Here is a 16,620-nt window from a genome sequence, read left to right as displayed (position 1 = left end):
AGAATAGCTGATAAGGAAGAGGCTACACTTTCTCTTATTTGTTTGTTACAATAGTTATTTTTATTTATTTGATACAATGTTTGCAATGCGACTCTTTAACTTTTCATATAATCCTCTTGATAAAAGCCTTATGCACAACATTTCTTAAGTTTTCCCTCTATTAAGCTGGATTCAATGAATCATCCATGTGATTTTTGGATTCAATGAATTCCCTGCATTAACTTTGTTTATATTCGTTCTCTTGACTCTTGAGCCAATGAGTTCAAACCTACACTCTAGCACTTGATTCACTAATTTGTGAGTGGTCATGTTAGAAGATGGTAAGTCAGGTGGCATTTCAACCAATGCCACATAGCTTTGTAACATTGGGTAACAAATCCATTTGCAACACATCTGTATCAGGGGTGTATCATGGACTTATTCTGAACATATGTACATTTATATTCTCGGCCTCTTCTGGAGCCAGGCCTTAAATTTTTTCATCCAACTAATGTTACTCCAGTTGAATTGTTGATGCTGATAAATGCAAGATTTTCGTTTCTTTTTGGTTTGATGAGGTCAGTTCAAGATCCATGCTTGAAGAGGGGTTTTATCGCATTTCTTTTCTTCCCCACTTGATTGCTGTCTAGCTATTTTCTTTCTTATGCATAATTTCTGTAATCACTACTACTCCTATTTACCAAAGAAAACTTGTTACCAATTTCTCATATCTAGGCTTTTACAATGGTCTTCATGTCTTTTGCTATTGCTTTCTCTTAGTTTGTGTTATACTAGTGTCTTGTCATCGTACACACTAAATAGAATATGTTCTTTTTTCTGTTGAAACTGTTGTGCAGCATGAAGCCAATGGAATGGTATGAAGACTAAGGAGTGAGCATGCATAGACAACTGTGCGGGATTGCATGTCCCTAAAAACTGCTTTATTGCTTGCCTTGCATTTCCCTGAACAAGTGAGCAGATGACAATTTGAGGAGCTTAACTGCTATTTGGTATTTCAGACAAGGATCCTGTTTGGTTGCATGTTGCATGAGATTTAAGTAGCTGAACTGCTGAAGCATCATATTGTATTGATCCTGTTGAAATATGCAATACATACTTGAAACATTCTAAAAGATTGTGAAGATCTCAAGAGACTAACTTTGTCATGTATAAGGATAAGATCCTGGCAAGGTAAGAAGGTTCTAGAAAATTGGAGAGAATGAATGAGCCATAGTTGACATGCTTCATGGTGAAGTGTAGAATACTCTAGAACTAGATATTTTAGTATGGTAGAAATATAAGAAGCTAGATAAGGATGAGGAGAGTTTTAGAGTTAGGATATTTTGTACGGAAGAGTGTGGAAGTTGCCACATGGCAACACTACAATGATCATGAGCACATATAAATAGAGGTGCTCCCCCTCCCTCCTAGCCATACCATGACATAGAGTGGCATATGAACCATAGGTGAAGAGATGACAATGTTGGCATGTAGTGTAGTGGTGTCATGGTAGGGTAGCCACATAAAGAGTGTAAAAGTGAGTGTTGTATTAGGTTGTGAGTAGGTGAATAAAAGATTTGGGTTCCCTTGTAAAGAGTTGGTCTCCCGTGTTGGTGTCGGTGTGAAGGTCTCCTTAGAGTAGTGTGGGTACAAAGTTCACAGAAGAAGTGGTGTCACACCACTTTAGTGCCACTTCTAGGGAGTTGGTGTTTAGTTCGGGGTGCCGATTTCTCAATAGATCCATTTGTATATAATGTTCTTCTGAATGTAGTTACTCAAACGATTTATATACACAAACAAGTGTCGTTGCTATGAAGAAAGTTACATTAGTGAAACTATATCTGTTTGTACTAAGGGCTTTCTATATATAGCCACACTGTTACTTATGCAATGCCATTACAAAGAAGAAAATATAGCTAGTTTTTACCAAATTCGGTCTTATTACTGACAAAGTAGCTTGGAATAGTAAATAGTTATAAGCAAATTCCCCACATGGCAGTTGTCAATCATGGCGGAATCGATATTTTGGTGCCCACCAATGTTCTAAATAGCGGGCTATAGTGGTCATTTAGCGGCGCTATAGCATTTCTAGCGACATGTCGCGACGATATTGCATACTAGAGCGCTATCATAGCTAAGGCTGCAATAGCGTACTTTAGCGGCGCTAAATTGTTTAGCGTCGCATAGCATTTAGCGCTTCAAACACAATTCATATCTATGTTGTCCACCACTAGTTTTGGCCCAAAACCGGTCCATCAGTGCATCATATATATATTTGTTGGCTGCTGAACCCTAGCTCGCTTGATTTCCTTTTCCCCAATCTCGTGCTTGGCAACGGTGCTGCTCCGTTGTCACCACGGGCTGCGACGGTAGGTGCTGCTCCTCAAGCTGTGACTGGTGGCCACCCAGGAATGATGTCACAAGCAGAAGCAACAGAGCCAAGTGAGGCTGCGCCAGGCAAGCTCATCCTCTCCCTGTCCCTCTGCTCCTACAGTTCAATATGCATTGTGATTTTTTATTGTGATTTGTGAATGTGACAATTTGTGCTTAACTATGTGTCCTTGTGCTTGTGCCTACTGCAATTTGTCTCATTTATTTATTTTTACCATGTGTAGGCTTGGGCCAGTCAAGCACATCATCAACAACACAAGTACAGGCTGTCATGGTTGACTCATCTGACCCAGCATGGAAGCATTGTACTTGTCCGAATCCAGCCAAGAAGAATTCTCTGAAGTGCAACTATTATGAGAATACTTACACCGGTGGTATTACTCGAATCAAGTACCACCTTGCCAAGATTCCAAAGTCTAATGTTGCTAAGTGTGACCGTGTCCCGTCTGATGTAAAGGATGAAATGTATAAATTATTGACTAAGAAGAAGAATGCAAAGGAAAATAAGGCCAAGCATAAGGAGGTTGCTAGAGCTATGGTAGACTTGAGTCACTCGGAAGGAGAAGGAGGGTTTAGTGATGATGACACTGAAACAACTTCTGTTGTTGTGCTAATGAAAGAGAGAAGCTCAAGTGGACCTATTGAGAAGTACTACAAGCTAACACCAAAAGAGGTTATAAATGCAAGGAAAGGCAAAGGGCTCGCCGAGAAGGTCCAGTCAAAGATTTCAACTCAGAAAAGAGAAGAGAAGAGGGATCGTGCATGTGAGTACACCTGTCAGTTTTTCTATGAAGCAAGCATTCCACACAATGCAGTGACCCTTCCAAGCTTTGACCTTATGCTTGAAGCAATTGGAGACTACGACAGAAACTTGCAAGGTCCTAGTCCATATGAGATGGGTGGCCCATTCGTGCAGAAAAGGAAAAGAAGGGTGCTGGATTCACTCAAGGCACATAAGGAATCTTGGGAGCTCACTGGTTGTAGCGTGATGACAGATGCTTGGACAAATAAAAGATGCCGAGGGGTGATGAATTTGGTTGTTCATAGTGCATATGGTGTTTGTTTCCTTGAATCTATGGACTGTTCAGCTGTGAAGAAGGATGGAAAATATATCTTTGAACTAATTGATAGGTGTATAGATGACATAGGGGAGAAAAATGTAGTTCAAGTGATGACTGACAATGCTAGAGTTAATGATACAGCTGCTAGTTTATTGAGAGCAAAGTGCCCCACCATATATTGGAATGGTTGTGCTACCCATTGTATTGATCTCATACTGGAAGACATAGGGAAGCTGCCATCAGTGGATGAAACAATTGCTAAGGCAAGGTCTTTGACTGTGTTCCTTTATGCTCACACAAGGGTCTCGGAACTCATGAGGAAATTCCTTAGCAAAGATTTGGTCAGGTCTGGTGTCACTAGGTTTGCTACAGCTTATTTGAATTTGAAGAGCATACAAGACAATAAGAAACAATTGATGAGGTTTTTTTAGGTCTGATGAACTCAATGAAATGGGGTACTTGAACAAGGTGAAAGGGAAGAATGCCAGTAGAGTTGTCCGCTCTGATAAATTTTGGAAAGGAGTTGATAATGCTGTTAATTTCTTTGAGCCATTGGTTAATGTCCTCAGGAGAATGGACAGTGATGTACCATCTATGGGCTTCTTGTATAGCTGCTTGTTGGATGCAAAGGAAGAAATCTCTCAAAGATTTGACGATGACCGTGGTCGATTTCAGGAAGTATGTGATATCATTGACAAGAGGTGGGACAACAAGTTGAAGACACCACTACATAGGGCCGGTTACTACCTGAACCCATATTATTATTATCTAAAGAAGCTAGATATTGAGTTAGATGGATCATTCAGAGAAGGACTAGTAAGCTGTGTCACAAAGATGGTTGAAGATATTGAAGTTCAAGACCAAATCATTGCTGAGTTGGAGCACTATCAGGATGCAAATGGTACATTTGGAAAGGAAATGCCTATAAGACAAAGGAGAAACAAAAAATTTGATCCAGGTGAATATGTAGATTTTATGTACATTTCTTCAATTCTTTCTTAAGACTAGTAGACACATGACTACTTTGTTGTCATCAATTCCTATTTTTAGCTAAATGGTGGCTGAATCATGGAACAAGTGCACCAAATCTTAGGAAATTGGCAATAAGAATCTTGGGTTTGACATGCAGCTCCTCTGCTTGTGAAAGGAATTGAAGTGCATTTGAACAAGTAAGAACTGAGTACATGTCAATTATGTAATTCTGTACAATACTTCTGTTATTTAATTCATAGTTCACCACGTCACAATTTATATGCAGGTTCCCACAAAAAGAAGAAATAAGCTACTTCATAATAGTATGAAAGATCTTATCTTTGTTAAATTCAACTCTAAACTCAAGTAAAAGAAGGATGACAAAGTTAGGGACCCAATTGAGAAGGCAATTGCTAATGTTCTTCTCGAGGATGATGAAAATGAGTGGATCACTGGAATTGTGCCAAATGTTGAACAAGGACATGAAGCCGAGCAAGCTGAAGCATCATCAAAGGGAGAATCTTCACAGGGAGCAGCAACAACACAGTCCAAAAGAAAGAGAGGTATCCAGCATCGGTGCCTTAGGAAGAGGAGGAAGATTGTTCCTGTCATGGATGATGAAGTGCAATCTGCTTCCTCTTCAGAATCAGAAGATAATTTGGACATCGACATGCAATCTCTATCAACTTCTGACGAGGATGATGACAAATCCATCTCTCGCTCTAGTGATGATGAAGATATTTAGATACTTTTGCACTTGTGTTGTCTTATTGTGTGCCTTGAGATGCCAGATGAAGTGTGTGCATTCATTATTTCATTTTATATTGAAATACCTGCTGAAATTCCTTGTTTTGTGGCTGTATATGGCATGTTTTTTTTTTGAACCGCTATTTGCTTTAGCTGCCGCTATAGCTGCCATAGCTATTTGAGCAGGCCTCTGCTAAATTCCATAGCCCGCTATTTAGAACATTGGTGCCCACAAGTAGCTTAGGACATATCAGTTGCTAGCTTCTCATTTTGACAAAATACATGCGTGGCTCATATCATAGAGACGATGAACGGGCCTTGTATTCTTCCTATCATGGTTCCCACAAGAGGCATATGTTTTACATTGCTAGAATTATAGAATATGCATGGAAATTCACTAACATTTCACACAAACAAAAATAGTCGTGCCAAATAATCATATATATCACAGCATATTTGAACACAATCCTCTAGCATGTCAAAGATTCAAAGTAGAACCAACGACACACTAAATCTCACACATCCCCCATCTAGGATAGGATAAGGTAGCACCCACCCTTACAAGCAAAATCATGCACATCCACCATCTAAGATCTCAAAGAAGAAACCAACCCACCATGAGAAGCAAAATGACACACACCCCAGACATCCAACAGAAGTTTGTACGATAAGTGCTGTCCTCCAGGCCCGCCACTGCTTGCAGTCCGCCGGTGCCTGCTGCCGCTGCCTGAACCACCCCTCCCGCCGGTGCCGCCTGCACGCCTCCTCCTGACGCACCAACTGCGATCTCCCCAGCCACGCCCGCTGCTGGAACCACTCCTGTCGCCGGTGTTGCCCCCATGCCACGCCACCTCCTAGCGCTCCAACTGCGATCTCCTCGACCGATGGGTTGGTAGCGACGAGGCTCTCCAACTTCAGGTCGTGCATCTCCGATCTGAGATGTTTCCAGTGCGTCCTCTCAAAGCTCACCTTGAAAGGGTTGGGCACCTTCGCAGCATCGGCCTTCGAGTTCCTTCCACCCGACGACGACGCCTTGCCCTTCCCTTCATCATCTGCACACAAGGGATAAATCCAAAAACAAAATCAGAAGGGATTTGTTGGGGAAAAGCAACGCGCACGAGAAAAGCTCGGAGGAAGAGGTTTTGATCAGGAGAGATGAATGTACCTTGGAGAGGGGTGAGACTTGGAGGAGAGACGTGAGAGGAGTGCTGCTTTATAGATAGGGCATCACCTACGCGGTGCTACCCTCAAGGCAGTGCTGTGATATTTGTGTCGGCTCGGCTCAGCCAGCGCAACTCGGCCTCGGCTCCTCCCAGCAGCATGCGCACGGCGGCAGTGGTGTCAAAAAAAATAGTTTTAAGTTGATTTTGAGAATTAACTATATAAAGTAGTCGCAAGCTCGCAACAGAATCGTACTGTTTCTCTGCCATTTCTATATTCACCGAGGCACTCACAGCTGTAGGTCACAAAATATCTTAAGCGGGCGAGATGATTTACCCCTCCAGCAAGTCGATAGACATATGCAACCCGTTCCAAGACCGCAAGACCTCCGGAATTCCGGAGGCTGAAACGTGTCACTGGTCAGCGGTACCCGCGTCGCGCCGTATCCCCCATGCCCGCGCTTTTCACCCCATTCGGCAAAGCTAGTAGCGGCTGCCGCTGCTGGCTTCTGCTGCCAGCGGCTGCAGCGCGGCTGCTAGCTGCTACTTGCGGCTTCAGCTGCTTCCAACGGCCACCGAAGCCACTCCTGCTCCAAACTGGAGTTAGTCACTATTACCTGCAAACAAAACAAGCATCTATGTTGTTTCCAAAAGAATTTATCCACCAAATAATTTAGCAAGTCTCATTTGACTATTCTTTTTTATAAAATCAAACTATTGTCAGGCGTGGGACTACAAATTATTCGGAAATTATTAAGAATTAAAAAAATGTAAGGTAGTTAAGAATAAAGAAAATAAATTGTTTCCCTACGGATGCGAGCGAGGGAGCGGTGGCAGATGCTCCTTAGCAATTTTCGGTCTGTTTTCCCTACGGATGCGTTGCTACGTTCAAAAATTAAATTTCTAACGGTAAAAGGATCTACAACATTTAAATTTTGTCGCGCAAACATAACCAACACACTGGAGAGTACGAACGTACACAACAACTACTACAATTGGTTACATACAAATTACAACATTAACGTACACACCATACACCCATCATTTACATCAAAGAGATTCCCGCCGCAATCCAATCTCGTACACCGACCATATCAAGAGTAGCATTTGCTGCCACCCATTCGGACACCCCATAGTCCGGAGCTCGCACCATGGTCGAACCTGCAGTACTTGCATCGGCAAGGTCCAGCAAATAATTATGGAGTGCAAAGCAAGCAATAACAAGCTTCGTTTGCCGATCTTGAGAGTACAGTGGAACTTCCCGCAGAATGTGCCACCTGGATTTCAGCACGCCAAATGCGCGTTCGACCACATTGCGAAGACTGGAATGGTGAAAGTTGAATTTCTCCTCCAATGTGTCCGCCGACCTTCTGCTAAACTCCTCCATGTAATACCTAGTATATCGATACGGCCCCAGATACCCTTCTCGAACTGCGTAGCCCGACTCGATCAAATAATATCGGCCTACAGATAATCAAAAATATTCAACATTAGTGCACCACATTTTGCAATTGCAGCTTCATGTGCGTAATTAGTCAAGTACCATACCTGCATGTGGATGAGGGTAGTTCGGTGCCGCCATACAATCCCGCAACACCGCCATGTCGTGATAGGATCCTGCCCTCCCCACTCCTACATACGTGAAGCGCATGTCCATATCGACTATAGCTAACACATTGAAGCTCGTCCACCCTTTTCTGTTAATAAAATCCAAACGGGACTCACACCCGACCAGTACTGGAATGTGCGTACCGTCTAGAGCACCTATGCACCCATCAAAGAACGGTGCATATTGGTTGAGCTTATGATTCACCTTAGAGTAAGCAGGATCCTTTGGAGCGATGACTGTCTGGGCAAATGAAAACATTACATTTGCCACATGCGCCATCTTCCTACTAACTGTGTCCAAACTCCGATCAAATCTTTCTCTAATTTGATGGCAAGCCTGTTGTGTCGCACACGCCCACACGAACATACCTAAAGCATCAACAGATTCTACCCCTTGCGACGTTTTCAATCCATAATTGCTAACCAACATGTCATGCAACTGAAGGAACGTGTCGGGATACATACGAAAATTATCAAAGCACCGCCGCCTGTCCCGCAGGTTCAGCTCAACCCATTGCCATCCCGTCATGCATGGCAGGTCAACTGGCGGGTTCCGCCCACGACGCTGAATGCTGTGAACCTCTGCATGTGCGGCTGCAGCTCCTGCTAAACACTTTAGATCGAACACGGAACTGTTGTCGCTGCCGGTGTCACTATTTTGTTCCTCTGCACTACTCATACTTGATTCAACCTATGCATGCACAATCGGAGGGGCATCAACAAACACACCTTACACATAGGTAGTTGCACCGAATTATACATATCCATTTGTTTCGAACCTGTGCAGTGCCTGTAAAGTTGCCTCTCCCCTTTCCTTGAGCTGCCACAGAATTGAACCAATGCTCCTGCTACTGATGAGCGGAGGGCCACCAAGGCCCTATTGAACTACATGTCCAAAAGATTAACACAACAGACATCAAAATTCCAAATAACTTCAAAGCAATGTAAAATGACACAATGTAAAAAAAGTTCTGATCCAACTTGAAAGGAATTTAACTTGAAAGGAACTTAACTTGAAAACTTAACAGAAAACTTGAAAACTTAACTTGAAAGTACTGATCCAACTTGAAAGGAACTTAACACAAAGTACTAATCGAACTTGAAAGGAACTTACCTAGAAAACTAAACAGAAAGTACTGAAAGGAACTTCACAGAAACTACTGATCCAATTTAACTTGAAATAAATTGCTGAGCATGGACAACATCAAACTTGAAAGGAATTTAACTAGCACTAAAACGAAATGTTCAACGGACAAGACATGTTACATAAGCTAACATTACAGGAACTTAACACGAGTGCAAATATTATTTTCGAAACCCATCAGTACACAACACTACGATAAAACAAAGTCATGCCACAATCACTTCTTGTTCAACATGTCCCAGTTGAATTGGATCCAGTTCATTCGGCCCTCGTTCGTTGTCATCTCCGTCAACGTCGTCCGATACTCCGCGTTCTTAGTACATAAATACAGAGCCTGGCAGTAAGCGGAGACCCCTCCTGTATACCATCTTCTTTCAAGAGCTGCAGACAACGAGCCATTTCCCCCCGGGCACGGTCAGCACGTTGCTGGCTCCTTTTTGCCACACTGTCGGATAGCTCCATGATGTACTGCTCCAAGATGTCACTTCTTTTTTTCGTAGGACTGTCCATAGAGTATTCCCGGGCTGGCCGTTTGGACATGGCACGAGCACTACTAGCAGGCGGGGGTCCTGGTCCAAGTCCGCTGCATTGCCCTCAGTCCCCACGCTAGGTGTCGCCTCACGAATACCTCCTGCCGTCAGCAAGGTGCCCTTGTCTTGGGGTTCATGGCTAAACAACAAAAACAATTCGTCGAGGAAAGGTGGAGGCTTAACAGAAGTCGGCTGGGAACTCGGCTGGGACCTCGGCGGGGCATCACCACCAGTGGTGTCCTGCAATGTTGAAGCAACAGTAACTGATCAAGGCCACAAAAATAAAAGTACAAACAAGATGCTGAGTGAATTAGGGGCCTGGCATAGGATGTACCTCTTCGTCCTCCTCCCAATACGTGGCATCAGCAGAAACACCACCAGTTTGTGTGTCGCGCCCTAAACCAGATTTGTTTTGCAAGGCCAGCCAGCTGTGAAATGTCCTCCTCATCTTGTTGAGCTTGTTCTGAAGCTACTTGCTGCCCAAATGCAACCCAGTTTGTGCCCTAAAGCCTGAGTACACGTTCTTCCAACCCAACTTAGTGAGGTATCTGTTGCTCCAATTGAACTGGTTCTTCTGAGCAATGCACAAGTCCAGCAAAGTTTTCATCGTGCCCTCATCCCAGCTGGCACGGTTATTCATCTGAGTACATAGGAGCTGCAATTATATGGCACCGAGCTACGGATAACCAGGAACTGCGTACAACTAAACAATCTTAAATTACTGGATATGTTACTTACCTTAGCAGGTGTGTTGGCGCGTTTGTGCTGGAAATTGTACGAGCACACGGGGGCGGGGGGGGGAAGCAGGACGAAGTCGATGATGATGCCAGTGTGGGCACTGTTGGTACTTCCTCGCGGTTGGCCTCCTAGTACCCTTGTATCAGTCGTCTGGAAGGTGAGAAAACCGAAAACATACTGTGAAAATAATCCAGAAGGTTGAAAGTACAATCACGGGCACAAAAGAAAGCTGGCACGGTTTTGATGTGCAAATTTCATCATTTGAATCAGTTATCCTGAATTTAAATTAATACACTAGTTCCATTTGACAGTAAGAGTGATATGCAATAAAAATATAGAAATAAGCATGCCATGCTAGAATGTTGCAGTAGGTATTTTATTATGTAACATAGTGAAAACATCACATTGCTCAGACATAAACTTTCCACACAATATACCACATGATGTAAGTATCAGCTTGTAGTTACGGGTTGAATTCACCGTAACTCTGCCGCAACTATGAATAAGTATCATAAAATTCACCAAGTCTGCCCCAACCACGAATAAGTATCATAAAATGGTTCTGCACACTAGGGCAGTAATGAATTGCATGACAAGTAAAAGTTTGACGTCATGTCAACAACAAATTAAAAGGGGACAAACTCACCAAACCATGAAGCAATTCCGTGCATAAGCACGTTCATTTACAAACCACAAACAAATAGAGTGAAAACAGAGCCGAAGCAATAACTTAAATGACAGCATGACCATTTCCTCAGTCAACAATGCATCCCAAAAGAACTTCTAACTTTTTGACTTAGCTCTGAGCTTCCAACATGAATCAATATTTATTTCACATGTGAAGATTTCAATTTTCAGGAATCTCAAACTTTAACTTAGAACTTACAAATTTCAACTCAATTCTACAATACAATCACAATTCTAGAGAAGGTTCTGCAATTCACATTAACTATGTTGAAGAAAATATGCTGCATTTTCGCCCACTTAACCATTTTCACCCATGCCAAATACTCTGTAAATAATGAAACTGTGTCTATGCAGAGGAACGAGTGATGAAAACATATACTACTAGTATTAGAATCACGGCCAGAATCCATGAGCATAATACGTTCTCCAACAAGCCTCAAGAAGCATAATCCGATGGGGGAGCAGCCATACCTGTGAGCGAAGGGGAGCGAGGGGGCGACGGACTGGGAGAAGGTCCTTGCACGCGATGGCCCGCCAGCGGCGGAGAACGGGCGCGACCGAGGGAGCGTTTGAGCGAAGGGAGCGGCGCCGGTGGCGGATCCGGAGGGAGCGCCGGCGGCGGATCCGGAGCGACCGCGACCGACGGAGGGGGTGAGGAGAAGCGGGAGGGACGGCGGCGGCGCACGGGCGAGCGCGACGGAGCGGGAGGGACGGCGGCGGCGCGCGGGCGAGCGCGACGGAGCGGGCGAGGCGACAGCCGACCGGCGGCGGAGAGCGGGCGCAAGCGAGGGAGCGAGGGAGCGGCGGCGGCGGACAGGGAGCGAGAGAGAGCGACGGGCGTATGTGGGAAGTGGATGGGGACGGGAGGCGAGAGGAATTGGATGACCGTGTCGGTGGAGAAGCCGCTCGAATAGCGTCACCGTGAAGCGCTCCGAACGGCCGCAGCAGAAGCCCACCGAACAGGCTCTTTCTTCCCGCCAGCTCCCCTTCCTCAGCGCATCCCGTAGCGTACACATGCTGGTAGGACATGGGCTAGGCCTGGTACTACCCGGGCTGAATTATTTTGGCCCAATAATTTGCCGTCTCTTGCATTGCTGACTTCTGCATTCCTGCTGCTGCCTTCTAGTAGTGCTAGCTACGTGGGCCAGGTTTTTTTTTTTTTGCCGTTCAGGTAAACATTTCGAGCCTCCTGCCTGGCCCGTCAGGGTGCCTAACAGCCCAAATTCAACAAGCTCTGTGCTCCGGCTTCATTAATCAGGTTCGGGGATCAAGAAGGTCAGTACGTGTCCTTTTTTTTATAAGGAAGGGGCCAGTATGTGTCCTTGTACATTACCTGGATCCTCACTGTTGCTACTGACCACTGTTATGTGCTTACGCTCCCATAGAGAAATATGAACCGAAATCACTCGAGCAAGCACTCCAGGTCTTTGCTCTCACATGACGTGACCGGCGACACATAGTCTACTGTGTCAAAAAAAAAAGAGGTATAGTGCCACGTTCCTTATCCCGAAAACATCGTTCCTGTCTCGGAAATGCGGGAACAATTTCACCTCAGCAGCATTAAAACCTCTTCTAGTAATCGTAATGTTTCCTTTTTTAAAAAAAAGGAGTAATCGTAATGTTTCTCAATCCATCACATTGGGAACTACTAGTCTTGTGACACATTCTTCCTCAGCAGCCGGACGCCGTTCTCCACCCCGATCCGGCGAGTCCAACGCCTGCCGCGGCCGTTATCTGGAGCCGACGCCGGATTCATCAATCGCGCATCGCCGCATCATAAAAAGGCATTAACCCGACAAAGGTCAGCCCGGCACCATAAAAGAAAAAGAAATCCACAGCCCAACCTGTCCGGCCCCAACAACTCCTGTCCAGTACCTCTCCAGTTTACTGTGCACCTGCATTAATCGCTCCAACGGTCTTCCAAATCATTCCTCGGCCAAAACACATGGCCCCACGGGCCAGCCTCCCAAGCGCCCCCAAGGTCAAGGCCACGCCGTCCTACTCGCTCCCACGTGCCCCTCACCTGCCCGATTTGAACACCCAACGGCTCTCTCCAGCTCTCCCATCCCTATCCCGCGGACCGTTGCAACGCGAGACGAAACGCTCCGTCCCCTCCCCTCGTCCCCGCCTGCGAATCCAGCTCCGCTAAATTGCTCCCGCACTCCCACGCACCCTCCACACTCTCGCTCCCGATCCCGATACGAAGCTGTACGTACGCGCACAGGTAGCGGCACCGGCGGTGGAGGCGACGAAGATGGCGGCCGGGTTCACGGAGGAGGAGAAGGCGGTGGACGACGCGATGGGGTACCCCAAGGCCTACGCCAGGCTCTGCCGCGGCGGCGGAGGGGCGGCCGTCGGCCTGCCCTACGGCCACGGCCCGCCGCACGCCTTCCTCCCCTACGTCCTCCAGCCGCACGAGGTACGTCTAGATCCGACACGGCCGCCTGAATGCCTGATCATCCCTCACTGCTGCGGTTCTGCCTGTGTGATCCGAGTGCTTCTGAGCTGACTGAGTGATCCCGATGGGGGGCGCAGGCGCTGCGGGCCAAGGACCTGAACGAGATGTTCCCGGTGACCGACGCGGAGGCGCCGCCCACCGCCAACCCCCGCGGCTACGCCAACCTCCTCTGGAAGCAGCTCGACCACCTCGGGTGCGTGGCTAATCCAAGCGCTGGTTCCGGTGTCCTTCCAACCCCCCCCCCCCCCCCCTCTCCCCCTATTTCGGCTGATTGGTTTCCGCGGCGCTTGGATGCAGGAACGCGGGGTTCGATCCGGCGCTCTTCCGGGTGGACGCGTACGGGAACGTGCTCTACCTGCACGCGGACTCCGCTTCGCCCCTCGCCTGGGACATCGACCACTGGTTCCCCTGTGCCAGTAAGAAACCGCTGCGATCTGATGAAACTTTTGCCTGATTTTGGTCAGTCTGACACTCCTCAAGTTCTGACCAACTGGCTTGTTGCTGTGGATTTTCTGCAGGGGGAGGGAAGACGGTGCCGAGCAACCTGCGGATCGTGCAGTGGCAGGTGTGCAGGAAGAAGCAGAACAAGCTGGAGTTCCTCATGCCGTGGTGGGATCTGCAGCTCGGCGTCTCCGTCAACCAGTTCCTCTCCATCTTCGCCTCCAAGAACTCCGACTTCAGGTACGCTGGCCGCTGCAGCGGACAAGTTGCGGGTCGGTGTTGGCGATTGGCTCGCCTTACTGTACTGATGGGTCTGCTGGGATGTGCAGAAATAGAGCATTCGCGTTCTTGTTCGCCGACGGCTCCGGCGAGGAGTTGAGCTCGCTGCAGGTGGTGGAGGCGCACGCGTTCCCCCAACACTTCTCTGAGATGACAAGGAAAGTGGGGCTTGCGCCTGCTGCAATTGTTTCCACGAAGGGTCCTGACAACTCTGTGCTCAAATCTCTTGATGCAAACCGACCGCTCAGGCCTAATTACCCTTTGATAGGTAAATATTTTCCCATTTCTTTCTTATTGGTATGCCTGTTCTGATATGAACCGCGGAGTACTAATTTGATCATTCTTTATGTAGCTTCTAAGAAATTCACGGGTGAAAAGGATGAGAATTTCAACTTGCCAATCTCTGGCCAGGGGCCTAATTCGGCAAAGGAGAACAATAACCCGGATGCTGATGGCTACATTAGCAATCCTTACTTGTCCATAGCTATGGCTAGGGATTCACTTAGGCACCGAGAAGAGGCCAAGAAGAAGCAGGCTGAGCTCACTGAATTGGAGAACGAGGCCAATGAGCTGAAGCAGAAGAATGAAGAGGAGCGGGTGGCGATCCAGGGCTTGGAGGCACTCCTAATAAAGAGGAAGCGGCGAGTTGAGAAATGCCATCGCTTGGCGGAGGCCCAGTCCAACTACAAGGCCGTGCTGGAGAAGATGATCAGAGATGCCATGCACCAGTAAGCATGATTACTTAAATAAAAAGAAAACTAACATGTCTTCCCTTAGAAGTTCAAAGATGCTAATTATTATCTATTGTTGTATGAAATGCAGGTCTGTTGTGTACAAGGAACAGCTTAGACTGAACCAAGCCGCTACCAGCACACTCATGGCCAGATTGGAGGCCCAGAGAGCAATGTGTGACTCATCTGAAACCGAGCTCCGTAAGAAGTACCAGCAGAGAGATGATTTGGAAAGACAGATAAAGCCAGAAAGGAAGAGGTATCGTGTTGATGATGGATTGCTCGAGGAAAGGCACGGTGAGAGTGTAAAGTACCTTTCAGCAAGAAAATTGAGGAGTAGCCCTCTCAAGCAGGAGCTGAGGGTTTTCCTGGAGGAAGATCAGAGGAATTCAGATGCATACATTTCCCTAGGAGAAGAAGAAATTGGAGAAGGTACTTCAACTCGTGCTTCAGCATTCAGCAATGCCAGGAATGAGCAATCGAAGGTGATAAACTTCCCAAGGAGGTCTCTCTCCATTGAACAGAACACTGTTGATTCTGAAAGAGGTAGAACATTGGTGCGGGAGAAACTAGAAGAGCTGGCGATCAAAGAACGGCGTCGTAGCAGGAGAAGAGAAAGAATGGAGACTATGGCATCGAGGGGAGCTGGTACACCTATGAGGTCAGGAGATGACAAGGATAAAGCGACCATGCAGCAGTGCTACGAGTCTGAGACTGAAAAATACCATGCCAGTGAGACAGTTTCAGTACCGAGGACCTCGTCACTTCCCCCAAGTCCACCCTATAGAGCAGTTGGCATGCATGGAACTCCTAGGTATCCCGCAGATCAGTCAATGCTGCTGCAAAAGAGTAAAGTACATCACCAACATGTTCCCAGGTCTGAAGATGATGAAAACATGAACCATGTTGGCAAAGGAAATGTTGATAAGTGGCTCCATATGCTCATGGACAACCAGCAAGAAGGTCAGGCTGTATATCATTGTTCAGATGAACAGCATGACGATGAGGAGGAGAATGCTTCAGAAGAGCAGCATATGCAAAGCAGAATTGATGAAGAGAGCTGCAGGAATGAAATTACTGAATGTTCTGATGAGATTGCTGAGGTGGAGGGCGATATTGCTTCTGACCAGGGAACAGCGCTATGCAGGGACAGCTTTGGCATTAAGGAGAGGGAGGAAAAGAAGATTTGGTTCCCAAGATCCGACAACAGTAGGGGTTTCCGGTCGCTGCCCTCATCGCCTTCCAAGATCCTTGGAATGAGAAGAGGTGTGGAGTGCATTGGCAGGAAGCCTAAGGTTGCTGGCGAGGATGACTGCAGATATGGCTATGAGGATGCAGTGTCCACAAGCAGCAGCAAGTTCCTCAGCAGATGCAAGCAGGCGATCAAGAAAGCAGTAAACAAATAAGTCGCTGCACCACACGTCTGGACCTATTTATTCTTCTTTCAGTGTGTTCAAAGTTGACTCCATTTGTTATTTGTTTCTGCAGCTGAATAAGTGAGTTTAGCATAGCTTGCAGACTTCTTCTGTCTGAGGCTCTGCCTGTTATTTGTGGGATATTGTATTGTTTATGATCACCCCAATGTGATCAGATTAGTGCGTGTACAACTATTTGTTGATTTGTGAAAGAAATGAATTATTCTTGTTCTTGAGCTGAAAATGTGAGATTTATCTGCACTTTCAGCGCATCAATTT

General features: G+C 46.3%; 2 protein-coding genes across 2 annotated transcripts; both read left to right on the top strand.

The window, feature by feature from the left end:
- Positions 1–2,641: 2,641 nt before the first annotated feature.
- On the top strand, positions 2,642–5,148 carry LOC111257318. The gene is made up of 4 exons (XM_022826635.1): positions 2,642–3,777; positions 3,863–4,389; positions 4,664–4,689; positions 4,780–5,148. The coding sequence occupies exons 1-4, from the start codon at positions 2,642–2,644 to the stop codon at positions 5,146–5,148; spliced, it is 2,058 nt and encodes a 685-aa protein (XP_022682370.1).
- Positions 5,149–13,084: 7,936 nt separating this feature from the next.
- On the top strand, positions 13,085–16,585 carry LOC101785396. The gene is made up of 7 exons (XM_004968342.3): positions 13,085–13,436; positions 13,553–13,668; positions 13,773–13,891; positions 13,994–14,156; positions 14,246–14,463; positions 14,548–14,923; positions 15,018–16,585. Exons 1-7 carry the CDS (start codon positions 13,272–13,274, stop codon positions 16,330–16,332), a joined length of 2,472 nt encoding a protein of 823 aa, XP_004968399.1. The 5' UTR covers positions 13,085–13,271; the 3' UTR covers positions 16,333–16,585.
- The last annotated feature ends 35 nt before the right edge of the window (positions 16,586–16,620 follow it).

Source organism: Setaria italica, chromosome V (assembly GCF_000263155.2).
Source record: "Setaria italica strain Yugu1 chromosome V, Setaria_italica_v2.0, whole genome shotgun sequence".
NCBI classification, from domain to species: domain Eukaryota; kingdom Viridiplantae; phylum Streptophyta; class Magnoliopsida; order Poales; family Poaceae; genus Setaria; species Setaria italica.
The sequence above is the reverse complement of the archived record's forward strand: the minus strand, read 5'-3'. Positions and strand labels throughout refer to the sequence as shown.

Coding starts and splice junctions, on each gene's coding strand:
- LOC111257318 (XM_022826635.1), top strand. CDS start 2,642: ATGGTTGACTCATCTGACCCAGCATGGAAGCATTGTACTTGTCCGAAT. Junction 3,778..3,862: donor CTTAGCAAAGATTTGGTCAG/GTCTGGTGTCAC, acceptor AGGTTTTTTTAG/GTCTGATGAACTCAATGAAA. Junction 4,690..4,779: donor ACGTCACAATTTATATGCAG/GTTCCCACAAAA, acceptor AAGTAAAAGAAG/GATGACAAAGTTAGGGACCC.
- LOC101785396 (XM_004968342.3), top strand. CDS start 13,272: ATGGCGGCCGGGTTCACGGAGGAGGAGAAGGCGGTGGACGACGCGATG. Junction 13,437..13,552: donor ACGTCCTCCAGCCGCACGAG/GTACGTCTAGAT, acceptor TGGGGGGCGCAG/GCGCTGCGGGCCAAGGACCT. Junction 14,924..15,017: donor ATCAGAGATGCCATGCACCA/GTAAGCATGATT, acceptor TATGAAATGCAG/GTCTGTTGTGTACAAGGAAC.